General features: G+C 36.8%; 3 protein-coding genes across 3 annotated transcripts in view; 1 reads left to right on the top strand and 2 right to left on the bottom strand.

The window, feature by feature from the left end:
* Positions 1 to 5,672, bottom strand: part of LOC116025237 (pentatricopeptide repeat-containing protein At5g27270) — a 7,355-nt gene extending 1,683 nt beyond the window's left edge. The window contains exons 1-8 of the mRNA XM_031266396.1: positions 5,268 to 5,672; positions 3,948 to 4,566; positions 1,920 to 3,321; positions 991 to 1,302; positions 714 to 818; positions 525 to 612; positions 319 to 440; positions 56 to 120 (exon numbers count right to left, since the gene is read on the bottom strand). Of these exons, the coding sequence (XP_031122256.1) occupies positions 56 to 120; positions 319 to 440; positions 525 to 612; positions 714 to 818; positions 991 to 1,302; positions 1,920 to 3,321; positions 3,948 to 4,490 (2,637 nt within the window). The 5' untranslated portion in view covers positions 4,491 to 4,566; positions 5,268 to 5,672. The remainder of the gene's footprint in view (positions 1 to 55; positions 121 to 318; positions 441 to 524; positions 613 to 713; positions 819 to 990; positions 1,303 to 1,919; positions 3,322 to 3,947; positions 4,567 to 5,267) is intronic.
* Positions 5,673 to 11,833: 6,161 nt separating this feature from the next.
* On the top strand, positions 11,834 to 12,583 carry LOC116026299. Its single transcript, XM_031267779.1, has 2 exons — positions 11,834 to 12,076; positions 12,242 to 12,583. The coding sequence occupies exons 1-2, from the start codon at positions 11,906 to 11,908 to the stop codon at positions 12,509 to 12,511; spliced, it is 441 nt and encodes a 146-aa protein (XP_031123639.1). The 5' UTR covers positions 11,834 to 11,905; the 3' UTR covers positions 12,512 to 12,583.
* A 2,749-nt stretch (positions 12,584 to 15,332) lies between these two features.
* LOC116024369 (protein Ycf2-like) lies at positions 15,333 to 16,829 on the bottom strand. The gene is made up of 2 exons (XM_031265261.1): positions 16,698 to 16,829; positions 15,333 to 16,231 (listed from the first exon to the last, which is right to left on the bottom strand). The coding sequence occupies exons 1-2, from the start codon at positions 16,738 to 16,740 to the stop codon at positions 15,333 to 15,335; spliced, it is 942 nt and encodes a 313-aa protein (XP_031121121.1). The 5' UTR covers positions 16,741 to 16,829.
* Between the last annotated feature and the right edge of the window lie 3,024 nt (positions 16,830 to 19,853).

Below are 19,853 nucleotides of genomic sequence, written 5' to 3'. Positions count from 1 at the left end.
AAAAAAAAAAAAAAAAAAAAAAAAAAAAAAAAAAAAAAAAAAAGTATATACTTACTTCACTAGGTTTAATCCCTTCTTCCTGCATTTTGCTAAATAGACTTGATGCTTCATCAATTTTCCCTACATACAAAACGAGCAATTAACACTTGTCTAAAATCAAGCAATTCGGGAAGATTCCTGAAAATTGTTCCGTAAAGATTCAATGCCATAAAAAACAACCAAAACTCAAACTGATACCAGAAACTCAGCAGATGCTACTGCTTACTGTATTTTTATACATTAGATTAGATAACATGGATACATAATACATAAACTTACCGGCCTTTCCATAATAGCTTATCAAATTGGTATAGGCCTTTTCATCCAAAGCTATCCCCCTGCTTCGAGCCATGTTAAACATCTCCATAGCTTTATCCAAGTTTCTACCCCGTCCATACACACTGCATACATAATCAATTTCCTCAGTCACAGATGAAATCGACCTTTTTTTTTCTGGTAGATCTATGTTTTATCCATGCCCTAACCTGATCATAGTGCTATATGTCTGAATTGATGGATCGATCTTCAATGAAACCATGCGTTCATAAATGCTGGTTGCGTCCTCTAACTTGCCTGCATACCAATTTGAATATCCTTAGGGTCTCGTTCAAATGCATCTACAAGATCAACATTTCTCGTGGAATAAGGTGTACACGAGAGAAAGGAAAGTCAACCTGCTGACAGCATTGCCTTGATAAATGTATTATATGCCACGGTATCAAGCTCAAAATTGGCACAAAAAGTGCTATGGATGACATCCTCCGCTTCCTGATATTTTCCTGCAGATAATATGAAAAATAATACTCCGTACCACGCTATATTGTAGATTTTATGGTAAACAATGTGTTAAAGATGAATACTTAACACATTAAGGAAATTGAACTATTGTCTATTTGCCCTGGTTTGTAAATTTGCAGAAAATCATCCAAGGAAAAAGATTTTTATTCTTACCACAATTAGTCAATGCGTTCACAAGCATGCTAAGAGCGACTGGACCCATAACATGCCCTTTCTTAATTTCTTCCTTGTAAAAAAAATATGCTTCCTCGTGTTTATTGCATCTATTATACACATCAATCATGGAATCATATAGAAGCGTTTTATTTCTTGCAGAGTCTGCTACTGTTGCAAAGATTTGTTCAGCTTGTCGCAACTTCTGTTGCTTTCCATACAAACTGATCATAGATGCACTAGCGGAATCCTCGGGTTTGTAGCCTAGCTTCATTAACAGCTCAAGAAGATTCTCTGCTTTTGATATGTCACCTACATGGGAAAAAACTATGTCAGCAAAGATCAAGCAAGCATGTATCACAGTATTTCTTTCACAAATGTAAGGTAATGGAAAGGTGAATTGATTGATATACCTAGAACATTTTTATCCCAATGATATAAAACCAAATAGCCTATACAAGGAACATGATTTGAAAGAATGATGGAGCCTAAAGCATTCATCGTGATGCTAATATATGCAACAAATTAGACACAAGTTTTATGTTATTTTGTCTATAGTGTAACGCTTTAGAGGTGATAAGAAATGCAAGACAAAAATGCGCTCATAAATTTGCTGTTTCTACATGAAGCAATCAGCGTCAGTTCTTAATTACAAGATTGTACCTTTCCATTTGTAAGGTACTAGGTAGATGGGAGATGTAAAGCCAATTCAAACTAGTGAAACTACTTTTCAAAGGAACATATATTTGAAGCGGTAAATTTCAAACGGAAAATACTAGAAGAAATTTTGGCAATCAAAACCCAGAGCCCAAGCAGGAAAGATTTGTTTCATTTTTACAAACACAGTTACTTGTCAAGAATGTTCAGATGAAAAGTTTTCACTTTTTCATTGTCTAGTGAGCTACAAAGAAAATTGCATGTTATTTTACCTTCTTTGGCAAAAATCTTCACAACTTTACTGACTATTGACAAGCCATTTGCAGCCTTGAGCAATATTTCCAATATCTCTTGCACCATTGCATTATTCCCATCTGCTAGTGTCAGGGTTAGGCTCAGCTCAAATGCCATATAACTAGGCTGATCTAAGGGCTTAGAAGTAATTTTGGCTTCAGACAATCTGTCCTTTCCCTGTATGACCATCAGGAGTGTTTGCACAATTGCACAACCAAATATCTTGCTTGTACTTAGCTCTTCTAACAATTTCTCTGTATCTCTTACCATTCCGTCCTTGCAATAAACCTTCATAACACTCCTGAGGAGCTCCTCATCAAATTCTACCCGATCTTTTCTTATACGGAGGATAAAATCCTTCGCTTTTTCAGTTAATCCCAGTCTCAGATACAAATTGAGCATATTATTGCAAGAAATACAATCAGGAAGTTCAAACTTCGATAGAGTCTGAAATGCAACTTCAGCAGAGGACAAGTCTCCCTTCATGATATAGCACTGTAACAAGACACTATATGCAAATCTTGAACGTAAGATGTTTTTTGACTTCATCACTTCCATTATTTGCAAGGCTTTCTCAATATTACCAGCATTCAGATGAACTTGCGCCATAGTTGTATATGTTTTTTCATCACTAAGCATGCCCAGTTTCTCAATCTCATCGAAAGTATCTTGTGCGTCTTGATAGAGACCCAGCTTGCCATATATTCTGATAAGTAGACCATATATGACCTCATCTACAGTGACTCCATACTTTTTCATTTCCACAAAGAGGGCAAGGGCTTTAGAATAATCCCCGTTTTTGTAATACACTGTCAGAAGTGAAGCACATGTGAAATTACTTGGAACAATTCCTTGTGAGCACATTTCATCATAAAGACCACAAGATTCATCATAGTTGCCACGCTTGGAACTTACACTGATAAGAAGGCTATACGTTGCCTCTTCAGGAACAAATCCCAAAGACTTCATCTCTTTAAAAGTTTTAAATGCTTCCTCGAAAAGCCCACCTTTCACAAGTGAGGCAATAACAATTGAATACGTAAAACGACTGGGAACAACTGCTTTATCGACCATATGCTTCCATATACAGATAACATTCTCATGGAGTCCCTTTTTCTGCAAAGAAGAAAGCATAAAGTTGAAGACTGCAGTAGGAGGAGTTATCCCCCTTTGTTGTACAGCAGAAAAGAACGACATCATAGCTTTGTGATGCCCGAATTTAGCATAGGCACATAACATCGTGCCACAAGCAACCTCATCTGGTTCACATCCTGCTTCAACCATTTCCAAAAAGGTCTGTTCAGCAAGTCCAATTTTCCCTGCTTGGCTGTACGCCCGGAGAACAATTGTATATGCAATCACACTAGGCCGATAGCTTAACTGTTGAAGAATAAATTTAACATTACATAAAAATGAATGTTTGTGGCCTTCACAAGAGCTAGCACTAACAAAGAAAATGAAGTAAAACCACTAACTTCTTTTTTTTTTTTGAGTTAGACCACGAGGTGTCCTGAGTATGTTCCTAACTGTAAGAGACACCTTTAAGCTCGCACCATACACCAGGCCAAGCCCAATTAAAGGGTGTGCTGGCCAGATTGGTTTTTTATATAAGAAGGGTTTGAACTCCCGGCCTGTCCATCTTAAGGGACGAAGGGATGAGAGTGCACGGCCATTCAGGCCAACCTAGCTGGTTAACCACTAACTTCTTATTAAACTCAAACACAAATTGAAATTACCATCATTTCCACTTTCTATGATAAATTAGAGGAAGAAACTAACAAGAACAGAAAACCTATAGCAAAATGAGGGTGAGTATAGAAATATAGAGGAATCTTTACCATTTGGCATAAAAGCACTAAAATGAAAACTGAAATACATTGTGGTAATGTATGGTTCCAAAATAAAACTTCAATTTTTGTGTTATTCTTCAACCTAAAACTTAAAATGCATAATCCCCAACGAAATACAAGAAGTCTTAAAAATCAGAGGGGATTCTATGTTCTAACCTGCAATTTCATCCAAGCAAAAAAGTCTCTGACTTGTCTCCAACCCCTTTGCTCTTTCAGCACAACACACATCTCTCTGAAAGTAAGCTTGGCAACAAAAGAACCCAATACTTTCCTCAAATCATACGACCCATCAGGCTTAGAAGAAAGGCTCCGAACTATCCGAATGGCGGCGACTACATGTTTCCCGTACAAGTGACCATTCCTATCGTCCTCCAAGTACTGCACCATCTGCTCCGGAGTCCTCTTGATCCACTTGGGGGTCTGAGCTTGTGAGCCCTGGTTGCGCCTCAACACGCTTAAATAACGGGCCTTGGCTTTGATTATGCGACGCGCGTTGTCGTCCGAGAGTGGGTTTTTGGGATTCTTGGACCTGGGTTTCGGCTTGTTGAGGTTCTTGTCGTTGCCGTCGCTCAGGGTCCATGGGTCTGGCCTGAGGGAACATGAGAATTTGGTGCGTTTGAAATTGGGTTTCTTGGAGGAGTTAGAAGATGGGGTTTTCAAGGGAATGGAGCACAGAAAGGAGGAGTGCAGAGCTTCCATGGTTAAATGAGATTTTGCAGAGCTTCCTGTTCATGTGGTTCATAACTCAACTTTCATATCGGCGGTTAAATGCGTCCTACAAATTGTAGTGAAAATGAAATCAGCGACTTCACCTTACAATTTATGCAATTGAGTCCTTGTTGTTATAAATAAATATTTGTGGCCATTATTGTTAGCATTGTAACGGTTGTAACCTATCACGGTCATTATTTATGTTGGTTTTATTACTAGTATTATATATGTATTCCTATGATGTAATAACTATGACCAGTGAATGAGAATGCTCTCCTTCTTTTTGTCACTATTCTTTCTCTGTTAGTTTAGTTTGTTCGTAACTTTGCAACTCACCATTCACGGTTAGGAGCTAAAAGCCAACGGGCATCAAAATCTCAACACGTTATCAGCACGCTCAAAAACACCGTGGTGAACGGTAATTTTATAAATTTTCTTAAAGTTACACATGTATGCATGTATGAATATTTGAATTTTGATAATATGCTTATATGCTTTTCTGGTGATATATATATATATGAATCTGTAGCATATAGTTTCTTATTATCCACATGAATTCACAGTGTATATGCATATATTTTTACAGTATACTTACTCACAAATATTTTATTATTTGGCATCTGTATGTGAGCATATACATATCGTTTCCTATTAAAAATTTTCAAATACTGCACTGAAATCAAAATCAATCCTGGGAACACACACCTATATTAGATTTTTTAAAAAAAATATACACCGTACTATCGAAATCGTCTTTCAACCTACTTCTTTGACGACGGCGCGATTCGAAGGCGACTCCGTTAGACGATAGAGACGATCGGCGATGATGACGCTGGCGGCTCCGTGCGTCTGTTAATCGAACGATGGCAGGCGCGGCGGCGATCGTGTTCACACGACAGCGGCAGACGGCGGCTCTCGGCGATGATGGTAGCGGTCTGAGCGGCGACCTCTCTGCTTTTTCACGACGATCTCCGGCTCGATCGGAGACGGCTCTGGCTGTGTCGACGGCTAGCGGCCCCTCGCAGCGGTGGAACCTGTGTCGGATTTGCGTGTCCGGCGACTCCAACCCAGGTGTGATGGCGCCGACGCTGTTCGTCGGCGGCACTGCTCAGCCTCCACGACGGCGGTGCTGCTCGGCGGCGTCCTCGGGCTCCACACCCGCCTCTCTCCTTTTTTTTGACTGCTAGGTTTAGATTGTGAGATAGAAATGCTGATACCCTTTAGTGGGTTACTTAATTGGGCTATGTTTTGGCCCATTTTCTTGGTCAAACCTGGTCCATCTACAATAACTGTTCAATTGGGTCTCGCCTGGTCCAATTCAGTCGACAATATTAAAACAAAAATGAGTTTTTTTTTAAAAAAGCATTATGGATTTGTTTTAATTTTTGGACCATTTGTTTTTACTCCAAAGTACAGATTTTGTGGCCCAATCTTTATTCCCTTCAAGAATTTCTGTGACATAAAAATATTCCCAATTTTTTTGTCGAGACCTGAGATTATTAATTGAAAAATTGGGCCTATTATGTTTTTCTTGGCTCAATTCATAGATTACAATGATGGACTACTTTGTAACAAAAATTGAATTGAGCCTATTTAAGTTCTTACATTCTAGGCTAATTTAATTTGGACTTACAATCAAAGCAGTTATATGATTTTTGGGTCCTTTTGTTTCAAAGCATTTGAACTAGTTTTAAATGCTCGACCCATTTGATTTTAGATTTGGGCTTAATTCTTTCATTAACCCAAATCCTTAAAATCTTCTCCCATCATTTGTTATTTTCGGCCTTGCTTTGCCCAAATTCGGCCAATAATAATCCAAAAATAATGATGAACCTTTTTGGTTTATTAAAAGAATTGTGGGCTTGCTTTAAATTCTGGACTCATTTTTATTTAAAGTTTTGGGCTTTAATAATCCCAATTTTTGGATTAATCTAGTCCTTTATAATATTCTTCCGTCATTTTTGGGGCCTAAGAAAATGTTGGGCTATCTGATTTTGGTTACGAGAATCATTGATTTGGGCCATTTTTTTTACTATTGATGCCATTTAAATCATTCTTTGAATTTATTATTGATGCTCCTAAATTAAATTGCTAGTTTGTGCAATTTATTTGGCTGACATGATTTTATGAGTTCATATGCATATTCGGTTATATTTGCATGATATATAGTTTCTTTTGTAAATAATAAGTGGACTATTGTTTTTAGCCAACCATAGTATATATAGATTTTTTTTGAAAAATCTAGACCTTGGTTGTTATCTCCAAAATATGATTTTACCAATCTTATTTTGGACGGGAGCACGTCTTTAACGTAGGCCATTGAAATTGATATTTATCTCAATCTCATACCCTGTAGATAGCCCTATAAAAATCCCTAAAGGATTGCTTTGACTACAAATATCATTGGTCCTTTCTAAGTCACAATATTGGCTGATTTAACTTTAGATTTCAAGGTTTTCCGTCAGTAACTGAATTAATCACCTATATACACAATTGTGACCCAATCAAAATTGTGTAAGTAAAATATCTCTGGCACGGATTTGATTGCCGAGACATTGTCTTCTTTTCCACACCACCCTCTTCAAATCACTATAGCAACACAACCACTTGGTGATGCAAATCTCTAAAACATGCCCCGCTGGCTCTACATTAGTGCCCGAAGCACACGATATCACTTAATTGTACAACACCAAGAGGTGCTGAGAAAGAAGACATGAAAGAGGTAAGGTCAAGGTGGCAATAACACAACCTCTTGAAGCCAACTTACAATGATCCAACCTATTAAAGATAACCAGATTCATACATAACTTTGGCCCAGCAGCAAAAATGCTTCACATGTGGGTATCAATGGCACTGATCACGTGTGTGTTATACCTTAAGCATTTTGTTGAAACACAACAAAACATCACAATGTTGAATCCAACAACGTAATTTGCTTGAAGCAAATGCTCTTTATTGATAAACCTACTTTTCCATTCAACATCGTTATAGTGATGTTCCCTTTCGATATAATATGTATATATAAACCTCGACAATTCTTTTTACCATTATTCATAGGGTTCCTTTTGTGTGCTCCGGTCGAGCCTCACTTATACTCTACCAGTTTAAAGTGACACTATGTTAAATCAACAATGCGTGAAAATACCTTATCATTTATTTCTATCTCAGAAGTGATAGGTGCTTCCTCTATAAATTACAACAGTAGTTCTGTTGCAAATATTTTTGAACGGGTGCATGATCTATGAGGTTCACTATCCCTCAATGACGATAGTTCATCCCGATATGAATAAATCATCAGTAAGATCATTCTGGTAATAAGAAGAAATTAAAACTTTTCTCTCGATGTTGTATGCCTCTGAATCAAACCAAATTATCCACATCATCTTATAACGACATTCATAGCTTTAATTTTCTTAAAAGCTATTTTGGCACTCTTAAGAAATCATACCATACTTATGAGTATCATTTGGTTTGCCAAAATGTTGTGATAAGACCCAACCAGGTATTGATGATTTTGGGGACATCATACTTGATATATTTTCAAATCTAGCTCACTGCATATCAGTATCAATCCCCCCCTTCAACCTAATACGTATAAACATTTCCCATTCTGCGTTCTTATTCTTAGTGTGCAGTCAAATTGCTATATCACCACCATTTGCGTATCTTTATGGGCTATAACATTCCGTCTGTTTACATATAGCCCATGATGAGGAATCAATAGATACGCTGACTGCATACTGAAGATCCGTTTCACGGCATTAGGGGGAGATATATCCAAATTTAAATGCCGAGAAATCCATGAAATGGAATGACCTTCATTGTAATCCACGTACCAGTAAGACTGAACTCGAAGTTCTTCATTGTAATCCACGTACCAGTAAGACTGAACTCGAAGTTCACCTATTTGCGATATTAGCAAATAATCTGCCAAATAAAGTTCACCTATTTGCGATATTAGCAAATAATCTGCCAAATATATACCAATAACGTATATATACACTGATCATGTTGATCAGAAAAGAGTGACAAGGCCCATATATAATCCCCAAAATTGGACCAAATAATATATATCTCGATACTCCTTGACGCCAGAAGTGTAAGAGATCTATCGGTTTAAGAGATATGAATCATAATATATACTAGAGATCTATCGGTTTAAGAGATATGAATCATAATATATACTAGATCTATATCGGTTTAAGAGATATGAATCATAATATATACTAGATCTAGCAAAGAAGCATTGTCATGAATCATAATATATACTAGATCTAGCAAAGAAGCATTGTCACTTTTGCCTTAAAAAGAATTATGTCCTGAAGACATTTGTCCAGAAGACGAAAACCTAGTAAGGTGCACCAAACAAACATAATACTAGGGATACGGAACAATCAGATCTTATGCTGGGAAATGTTAACGATCTGATTAAAAATTGTCATGATTTTGGGAGAAATTTTTAAAACTGTCGACAACACACGCCTATATAATTGCTCATTTAAATAAACTGGATCCAGGTGAGATGCCAGAAGCATCCTCATTATTTAATATTTAAAGGAGCAATTAAGGCAGAGCTCGACTCGCTAAAACAGATTCTCTTGACAATACACACACCATTGAATAATAACCCTGTTGGTTACAAATGGATGTTTGTACGAAAGAGAAATGAAAACAATAAGGTGATATAATAGCGAGTGTTTGTAGCATATGGGTTAACGCAGAAACCCTTGATTAATTTTAATCAAATCTCCCATATACGATGACATTAAGTTCCGCTATACAAGATAATTGGCAGTACAAACTTAGATATGCAGCTAATAAACGTCATGACCATATGACAATAAGGTCTTTGGATGATATGATCATATTTTGATTGACATTGTCCTTACAATGAAATCAACTATAGTTCCTAATGCTCTAAATATCCTCCAATTTAAAATTTGTGGGAAAACCAATGTGTGTTTTCTCATAGATCACTTGGTAATGATTGCATTTGAACTCCATTCCAAGTTAGTTATGTGTGTTCTATCTCCACTGACTTATAGGATGATAATAAAAGTGTGTTTTTAAGTAGGTATGGTTAAGGAATAGATAATAAAAGTGTGTTTTTAAGTAGGTATGGTTAAGGAATATTGACTATATTCAACCTACATAGGCGGTATGGTTAAGGAATATTGACTATATTCAACCTACATAGGCTCCAGAAGAGAGGAATATTGACTATATTCAACCTACATAGGCTCCAGAAGAGTCACGAGATGACTATATTCAACCTACATAGGCTCCAGAAGAGTCACGAGATCATTGTATAAAATGTTAACTTATAGTGACAATCTTGAAGATTGTCATATCATCTCTTTTACGTTCCTTTTGAAACAGTTATTCTATTTTAAGCAATGTAGAAATCGAAGATTGTTATCTTCAGGGGGAGATGTGGACTACATTTACTTAAATCAATCCTGAAGATTGGGTGGGTCCTAAAAGGACCAACAATTGTACTCTTTTACAATCTATATACCATGTACTCTTTTCCTCACTAGATTTTTCCCATTGGGTTTTTCTAGTGTGGTTTTTAACGAGGCAGGAGTATAATATAATAAACGGGGAGAAAGTTGCAAATAAATACTTAAATAGACAAACCCCGAAAATCCTGAAGATGATGCCCTGAAGGCTTATGATTGTACTCTTTTTCCCTTAACTAAGTTTTTCCCACCGGGTTTTCTTAAGTTAAGGTTTTTAACGAGGCAATCAGGAAGGTTGTTGTCCTTAGGGGGAGCAACAACATACACATAAATTATTGGTCCAGAAGACCACCAAATCTTGAAGATTAAACGCAGAAAGTTATGGTTGTACTCTTTTCCTTAACTAAGTTTTTTCCCATTGGGTTTTCTTCGTGTAAGGTTTTAATGAGGCAACTAGGACTATACATGAGTTTATAAATATTATGTACTCTTTTCTTCAACTAGGTTTTTCCCACGTGGTTTTCCTAGTGAAGTTTTTAACGAGGCATGANCCAAGGGGGAGTGTTATAAATAAATATTTGTGGCCATTATTGTTAGCATTGTAACGGTTGTAACCTATAACGGTCATTATTTATGTTGGTTTATTACTAGTATTATATATGTATTCCTATTATGTAATAACTATGACCAGTGAATGAGAATGCTCTCCTTCTTCTTGTCTCTATTCTTTCTCTGTTAGTTTAGCTTGTTCATAACTTTGCAACTCACCATTCACGGTTAGGAGCTAAAGGCCAACGGGCATCAAAATCTCAACACTTGTATTATTCCGCGGAATTACTCGTTGGGGTATGCTTTTAATTGGGTTCGTTGGTAAAACTATAATTTTAGGAGGAGGTGTAAGTAAGCCATTGAGCTGTGTAATAGGGCGCTAAGTATGATATATCATAAGACTGCGGGAGACCGTGGGTTGTGCATTGGTTGGAGAGTGTTAGGTATCATTGTTTTTTTCAAAAAGGTCACCCAGATTCTTTCAGAATTCTTCCTTACAAAGAGAGCTCACTTGTCACTTGAGTTATCCTATTGGGTTTTTAGGTAGCGTTGTTGTTGTGAGGTTATAGATCATAAGACTATGTAGTACACCTTTGTGCACTCTCAGAATAAAAATTATGCATTGCTACTTTGCTAGTATTAAATAGTGCATTATGTGGGGTAATGTTGTGTATTTTGTGTTAGTATGGTGGTGGTCAATTTTGTGGGGTTAAGGGTTTAAGGTTTAGGGTTTATGGGTTTAAGGTGTGCATTACTAGCACTAAATGTGTGCATTATGTGGGGCAGTATTGTGCATTCTGTATTAGTATGACAGTGGTCAATTTTGTGTGTGTTGTGGTGGTTATGACGTGTAGATGTAGTATTTATGCATTGGTGTTATAGCACCAGTGCATTATCGATGTAATTGTGGTGCATTATACTGTTACTAGGCTTTTTTTGTGTAGAGTGTTTTTGTATGGACGTGTGTGTTAATATTAGTGATTAAAAATAGTTTTTTATTTCCATCCATATTGTTACAGAAGAAACATGTTTGGAAAGTGTAATGTGGATGTAAGAGTTAATTCCAGCAATGGTCCCCTGACTATGTTGATTTTCTAAATTTGGTCCTTGCCTTTTAATTTGGACGAAAAAGACACTCGACTATTGATTTTGTTCTGGCATTGGTCCTTCCGTCTACAATCAGTTAAGTTGGCGTTAAGTGTTGGGGTAAAATAGTCATTTTAGCCTATTGCCTTCTCCCTTGCTCCTGTTTAGTATATTTAGCAGACCAGAGCAGTGAACTACCATTTTTTCTTCTTCCTTCATGTAAATTCCTCCCCCATCTAGTTTCTTCTTCCTCCATTTTTTTGCTCTTGCTCCATCTCCATCTTTTTTCTTCTTCCTTCGTCCCCAATGTCTACTAGGTATACTAGTGATAGCTCTTCATCTTCAAGAAATCAAGAATACATCTATGGTGAATTGGTGAACATTCCAAACTGTCATTGTGGCCAACGATTGAAGCTACAAACATCTTGGACGAATGATAATCCAGGTAGAAGGTATTGGGAGTGTCGATCTGAAAATGTAAGTATTAATTTTTGGTTAGGGTTTTTTTTTTCCCGCAAATAAGAAGAAGGGATTTTTGTGATTTTTGTTTCCCGCAAATAAGAAGAATTAGTGAAAAATTAATTTTTGGTTAGGGTTTGAACGAAATAAATTTCTTCATTCATTTTTGTGATTTTTGTTTAGGGAGGGCAAAGATGTGGTTTTGTTAGATGGTATGATCCTTCGATGTGTGCAAGGTCAAGAAGAATTATTCCTGGACTACTGAGAAGGATTAATCGAAATGAAGAAGACATAGCAAGGCTTAAAATGAGGCTACAAGCTGGGCAAAGAAGCAATGGTAGACATTGGATAGTGATTGTAGTTCTAGTGATGTGCATTTTGTTTCTGGTTGTTATATTATTGAGTGCACCTAAAAATATTAAGCTTCCTATTAGGAGTATTAGTAGTGGTTAGGTGTATAGTATTGTAAGAAGGCTTTGTAATATGACTACTTCCAGTATGAAATGAACAATGAATTTCTCTTTACAAATTGCATTCAATTCCACTTCATTTCCACACACAAACAGTCAGTTCACTTCCATTACAAACACTTCAAAAACTGCAAAAACATAACACCTAAACAGAACACTTCCAAAAACTGCCAAATACAGTTGCATTATGGTTTGAAAGTATGCACTTCAATATTCCAGTACAATTTTCATTGTTTAATTCCACTAGCAAAAACAACTTCAAAATAGCACCTAATGGAATATAGTCAATATTCACAGACTACACAAAATAGCATTACCATATTTTCATTGTTTAATTCCACTAGCAAAATACATAATATCCCACAACACCTAAACAGTATTTAATCCAAATTGATTGGATCTTTGTCATTCCCAAAGAAAGAAGACTTGAATGCCTTTGATCTTGTAGCATACTTCCTGATTGGGAGCTTCTTCCTTTTCTCCTTATTTGGTGCCTTGACTGCTTTCCCTCGACTTGTCATGCCTTGGTATTAATGAATATCACAAAACTACAAATTTAGAAAGTATTACATCTAATGACAAACCACCAACTAACCAGTAGCAGTAGCATGATCATGGCAACATTGTTGTATTGGAGTGACATCAATCCTATTAGTGGTAGTTAATGAAATCCCTACAAGACATAGTGATAACACCATCTGTTTAATACTAAAACTATGTCTACATTATGAATAAAGTGAACTCATATATTACCTCCATCATTGGACTCAGTATGTAGTTCTACTTGATGCCAGTGAGCATCCAAAATGTCATCTGGAATCTCCCAGTTAATATCTTCCACCTCAGGCTGTGTAATTACATCAGGTTGGGCTGGAGCATGGACTGCAGACTGGACTGGAGCATGGACTGCAGGTTGGACTAGAGCATGGACTGCAGGCTAGACTGGAGCATGGACTGCCACTTGGACTGGAGCTTGGAGTTGCTGTGGTTGTTGGATTGGAACACCATGTGGCTGTAGTTCATAGATAGCATTTTAGTACAAGTTTAAATAGTACAAGCTTAAGTAATCAAGAGTAAAACAAAGTATGTAACCTGATTTTGTGGACATTTTCTGGTGTTATGACCTGGTTGTTTGCATGTTGTGCAATGTAAACGAACATGCTTCCTTGTCAAGTAAACACCAGATTATCTTCTCTCACCCCCTTTACTTGTGTTTGCAGTTTTAGATGTTTCACCTCTTGATTTCTTCCGCAGCTTTCTAGGTCTTCCAGGTTTAGCATTATATAGTGGTGGCAATGGAGGTTCTCTGTCAGTGGAAGGCCACTCTTCATAACCAGCCATAGGGTTGATACAACCTGCATATGTTTTCATGTATGTGGATATTAAGTAGCAAGGATCCACATAATGCCAAATTGGTCATTTTCCATGTTTTATCCAGATGGCACAAACTGCATGTGGACAAGGGATTCCAGTGAGATCCCATCTCCTACAAGTACAAGACCTAGTAGCTAAGTCCACACTATACTGGCCAGAAACTGTTCCCACTATTTCAAATGCCATGGGGCCACACTAGTAGCCAATCAAACCTCCTGCTTGTTTCTCAATCTCATCTATCTTCTTAACAATAGTTGGACAAATGACTCCGGTCCATTTAGCAGCCTTTGTGTTGAACTCAAATAATCTTGTAGCTATCCTTTTTCTAATCAGCTCCAAACAGTTAATCACAAGGTTTTCCCTAGCAGCCAGCAGCATTGAGTTGAAAGATTCAGAGATGTTGTTTACTAGAATGTCACAGTGTGCTGTTCCAGTGAAGTGGGATCTAGACCACTCAGATGGGTGCTTATCCTGAAGCCAAGCAAATGCACCTTCATCCAAATTCCTTAACTCCTGTAATGCTGCTCTAAATGTATTGACAGTGGTGGCCCTAGCTGCCTTCCACAATGCATCTTTGATAGGATTTGTTGTGAAACCTGCCACCCTCATGTTACAGTGCAAATGCCTAACACAAAACCTGTGTTTAACCCCTGGCATCATACTTTCAAAAGCTTGTATGAGACCTTTTTGTTTATCTGAAATCATTGTAAATTTAGTTTGTGAAATGGCATCAAGCTGCAAGTCCTTCTTAAGCAAAGATAGAAACCATTTCCAAGAGTCCTTGTTCTCATTTTCTACAATTGCATAAGAAATAGGGAATATACGCTCATTTCCATCTACCCCAACTACTATCAACAACTGCCCTCCTGTTTTACACTTGAGATGACATCCATCTAGACCAATGATTTTCCTACAATGCTTAAAGCCTTCCCGAGTAGCCTCCCAGCATATATACATCCTCTTAAATCTCTCTTACCCATTCTCTTTCAAGTCACTCAACTCAACCTCACATCTGGTATTGGGATTTGTTCTTTTAATTTCCTTGCAGTAGCACCATATCTTATTGAAATAATCCTCAGCCTCACAGTATATTTCACTTTTGCTTTTGTTAGAGCTCTCCATGCCTGCTTCTTACTGATTGTGTAATGGTCATCAGTGCATACTTTTGATAAAAATTGATTTGTTTTCCAATCCAAATGCCCTTTAATTTCTTGTTTCCATCTTTTTGCAACTATGGTGGAATTGACCATTGCATTTTTTTTAGTCCTTACACACCCATCATGCTTATCCTTCATAACACTTATCCTCTAACATTTTTCATCTTTAACATACCTAAGAGTAATCTGCCAAGAACATTTTTCATCTTTAACATACCTAAGAGTAATCTGCCAAGGACAACTAGAATGCTTGCACTTCACAACACATCGAACTTAAGGACAACTAGAATGCTTGCACTTCACAACACATCGAACTTTGTCATTTTTTTCATACTTCATTTCCTTCCCTTCTTTGATTGCATAATTAGTAATAGCTTCCTTAAACTCTCCCTTATCTTTAAATGTCAATCCAATAGCTTCCTTAAACTCTCCCTTATCTTTAAATGTCAATCCTAATGAAAATTTAGGACATTTACCTTCTACCTCTTTCAAAAACTTAGGCAATTTCCTTCCTTCTGTCTCACCATCACTGCCACACAAGCTGCCTTTCCTTCCTTCTGTCTCACCATCACTGCCACACAAGCTGCCTTCATCAGAGTAGTTAACTTCCTCACATACAGTTGCCCTACTGAAATCATTATCTTGGTTTTGGACCTCTAAATCACCTAAACCTCCATACTCTGCATTCATATCAGTATTATTAACAAAATCTGCATCATCTTCCCCACTGCCATCTATTTCATCCCCACTGCCATCATATTCCTCCTCACTGCCATCTAGTTCTTCCCCACTGCCATCTAGTTCTTCCCCACTGCCATCATATTCCTCCTCAGTACCATCAACTTCTTCCCCACTACCATCATTACTGCAATCAGCACCAACAATTCCCTTTACAATCCAAATTTCTATGACCTTGGGACTATTACATTGGTTAACTAAATCCCACACTTCACAATCTTGCAACAATTCTTGCAACCCCTTGGCAGTGAGTGTGAAGTACCTAAAACCTTCATCCATGCCTAAACCAATTTCACTAACCTTCTCTTTTAAACAAACCAAACCCCATTCATCTTCTTCCATATTATTAAATGTACTAACCTCCCCACCAATATATTGAGCAGGTAAAGTTTTAATTATTCTTCCTCCATGTCTTAAATGAAGAGTAAACAGTCCTGATTACAATGAAGACAAAGCAATATCCTTCAAACCACCCATTTTAATGATAAAGACAGTTTCAACAACTACTTTCTACTGCAAATAATAAATAATGCATTACAGTATATGGAAAGCAACAAAAAGTAGACAACAATAAAGAATGCAATACACTTTGCAGCAGAAAATAATAAAGAATTCAAATAAAGCAACAACAAATGGTCCCCAGCCAAACTCATATGCATAAACAAACAAAAATGGTCCCTACCTAGCTTTTCAATCTGCATTCAGTATATATCTTCTCAAAAAACAACTAATACACAACACAACACAAAGCACATCGTTGGTCCCCATAAACTGTAATGGTCCCCAACTTTTTATACTCCTATAGCTAGACAAGAACTCAAAAACCAGTCGTTGTTCCCCATAAACTGTAATGGTCCCCAACTTTTTATACTCCTTCAAAACAGTAAACAAAGTACATACCTGGTGGTGGATCCTCCTTGCGTCGCTTTCGTGTCGAATTCATCGCCAGCCAATTGCTCGAGCTTCGTCTTCTTTCAGTTTGATACGCTTCGTCTTCGTCGATTTCAATTTGATTCGCAAGTGCTCGCTAGTCTCTCACTATTAGGGTTACGAAATAAAATTGCAGATTTGGGGATTAATCATAGTGATTTCGATTGGGAGAAGGCAATAGGCTGAAATCACTGTTTTACCCCAACACTTAACGCCAACTTAACTGAGTGTAGACGGAAGGACCAATGTCGGAACAAAATCAATAGTCGAGTGTCTTTTTCGTCCAAATTAAAAGACAAGGACCAAATTTGAAAAATCAACATAGTCGGGGGACCATTGCTGGAATTAACTCAGGAATACTTCCTTCTTTCTTTTTTTTTGTCGTTGTCGAATGCTTTTGAGCGGACTAATTTGCCATTGACTATATATTTCTATCATATTACACTAATAATATCTTTAATTTTAGCATATTGATGCGTAGATAATAGCTATGTATCTCTTGATTTTAATGGTCCAAATTAGATCATAGTCCTCACCTGGTGCCTAGTTCTCTCATGGGAGTTAGACTATTTATAAAAAACCGAATTCCAACCGAGAGCGCACCGCGTCTCCTCTCACACACCGATTGTTAGTTTGCCGCACTATTTAGTGAAAGCCCTCGCTTAGGTCCTCAAGAAAAAGCCCCAACCGCATGGTGCTTAGCTAACGCTCGATGTACTCAATTCAAATTGGCAAAAAAGAAAAAAAAATTCGACCAATAATGCGCCGCATCTCCTCGCCCTCATCAATTGTCCATCAATCACACTGCTTGGCTACAGCCCTCGCTGAGGTCCTCAGGCAAAAGCCCTTGCTCAAGTCCTCAGACACCAACCACCCGATGCTTAGTTAACGCTAGATGTGCGTGACTCAAATTGGCGTCTGGTATGTTACCGTTCACGCAACCAATCTTCGTAAACGCCGCATTTGATAGCCGATTTTATGGATTTTTTAACACTAGACCAGAATTTAATCTGAAATCGAGCACTAACCGACCAATTTTTAGCTACCTCGTGCTTTGCGTACTACGGTGTGTGTGTGTGTGTGTGTGTGTCATTATAGAAATGTTGTTTGTATTTCTTAAATTGGACGAGATTTCCTTAACAACAACAACAACAACAACAATAATAATAATAATAATAATAATTTTAAAAAACTTGGCCCCAAATATTCAACTCATTTCATCAATTGCATTATATAATATTCGTTGTTATAATTTATATAATTGTGTATCGATGTAAATATTTTTAAAATATTATAACAAATCCATTCCGTTTAACGTACAGGTAAAAATACTAGTAATAATATTAAAAAAAAAAAAAACTTAGGCCCCAAAATTATATAGTTGCAGCTACTACGATAATGTGATGATGATGTCTTATTTTTCCCTCTAAATTAAGTTTGACTACATTTACCAAATTCAAATGTAGTAAAATTTCCAAGGGGTAGAAACTTGATTACTTTTGTCATGAACATTAGATGAATCCTCGAAGTAGCTATTAATGGTGGTGATGGAAGTTTATGTCTCAACTCGTCAATGAGCCTAGTTCTCAACTCAAACATATGGGTGGATAGCTTATCAACATCACCCTTAACCTCTTGTTTGCTACTATTAATTAGGCTTTATATCTCTAGAAATTTATCTTGTAATTGTTTATCTTACTCTTCTAGCATCATGGGGCTCGCTATGGATATCTCAAGCCCTAAGGTTTTGATACCAAATATAACAATTGATGACTTAAGGAAATTTAGAGAAGATTGAGGGGATAAACAAAATAAATAAATAAAATAGAGAGATGATAACATAAATTAGAGAGTGAGATAAAGAAGTAGAAGGAAAATAACTTTCATTTAGGGGGCTTTTTATTCGGGTTATCTAGGATAACAAATGTTATATTTGGTTATACAAGATTTCTATGTTTGGTTGAAGTTATCTAACTTTCCCATGGAATATTATTTAACCTCCACATATGCCCTTCCTTTTCTTAGGTAATATAAGATTCCCTTGCTATTTTACAAATTCTGCCCTTCACTTTTCTACCATCTCTCGTTGATCTTCTAGGGTTTTACCATCTCAAGATCACCTCCAATGAGTAGGTTGCATCAAGATCAAACTTATACAACAAAGTTAGTTCCTTTCACCCTCCCCCAAAAGTTAGTTCCTTTCACCCTCCCCAATGAGTGGGTTACATCAAGATCAAACACTATGTAATGGGTTGCATCAAGATCAAACACTATATATGTAAGGGGTTGCATCAAGATCAAACACTATGTAAGTCTATTACATTGTAATATTTGTTCATACTTTCTCAACTTTTTGAAACACAAAAAGTCAATATTACCTCCATTATTAAGGCTCAATCTCATTACCTCCCATATGGGAGAGTCACTACATGCCATTTGAGCACAAGGTGTTTGATTACTTACCTTAAGTTAAATTTCAAAGTATTGATAAACTACTTAAACTATTGATTTTCTTAATATTGTTTTTAGTTCTCATTCTTTTGAAATCCCCATTATGAAATGAAAATTTTGATGTTTAAACTTAAATATATGAACATCATGAAAACCTTGGAGTATTCTGACATCAGTAGTGAAGGATGTTTCATTTCCCAGAGGAAATAGCTAACATGTGTTTCTTTTCTCTCTAAAGAGATGATTGTAATTTGATTTTAGGTTCTTATATGTTATAGATGTTGGAAAAATAGCATAAAATGGTATTTTAAGTGGCTATTTTATGGTACAAATATATGTGGGGTCCACTTTTAATTTGGGTTGTGTCAAAGTGGATTCGGGTTCTTTGTAGTTAGACGAAGAGATTGATATATTATATGCTCAAAATGGATAATGAGTGAATGAGAAATTGATTCTTAAAGTTGACCCTTTTGAGTTGGAAAATGGAGAGAAAAGGTTTTAAAGTAGCTTTTGTCCCAAATTGGTTTGAGAAGTGGATTTGCACCACTATTTATACAAGAGTCTTTCTAAAGTTTATTGAATTTTATAGCATAGAGGCTCTCTCTCGCGCGTAGGGGATTGTGAATCAAATCCCGAAATGAGCCTGAAAAGGCTTGACTTGTGTGCGCGAACACG

Source organism: Ipomoea triloba, chromosome 7 (genome assembly GCF_003576645.1).
Source record: "Ipomoea triloba cultivar NCNSP0323 chromosome 7, ASM357664v1".
In the NCBI taxonomy this organism is placed as follows: domain Eukaryota; kingdom Viridiplantae; phylum Streptophyta; class Magnoliopsida; order Solanales; family Convolvulaceae; genus Ipomoea; species Ipomoea triloba.
This window is presented reverse-complemented; position numbering and strand designations above follow the sequence as displayed.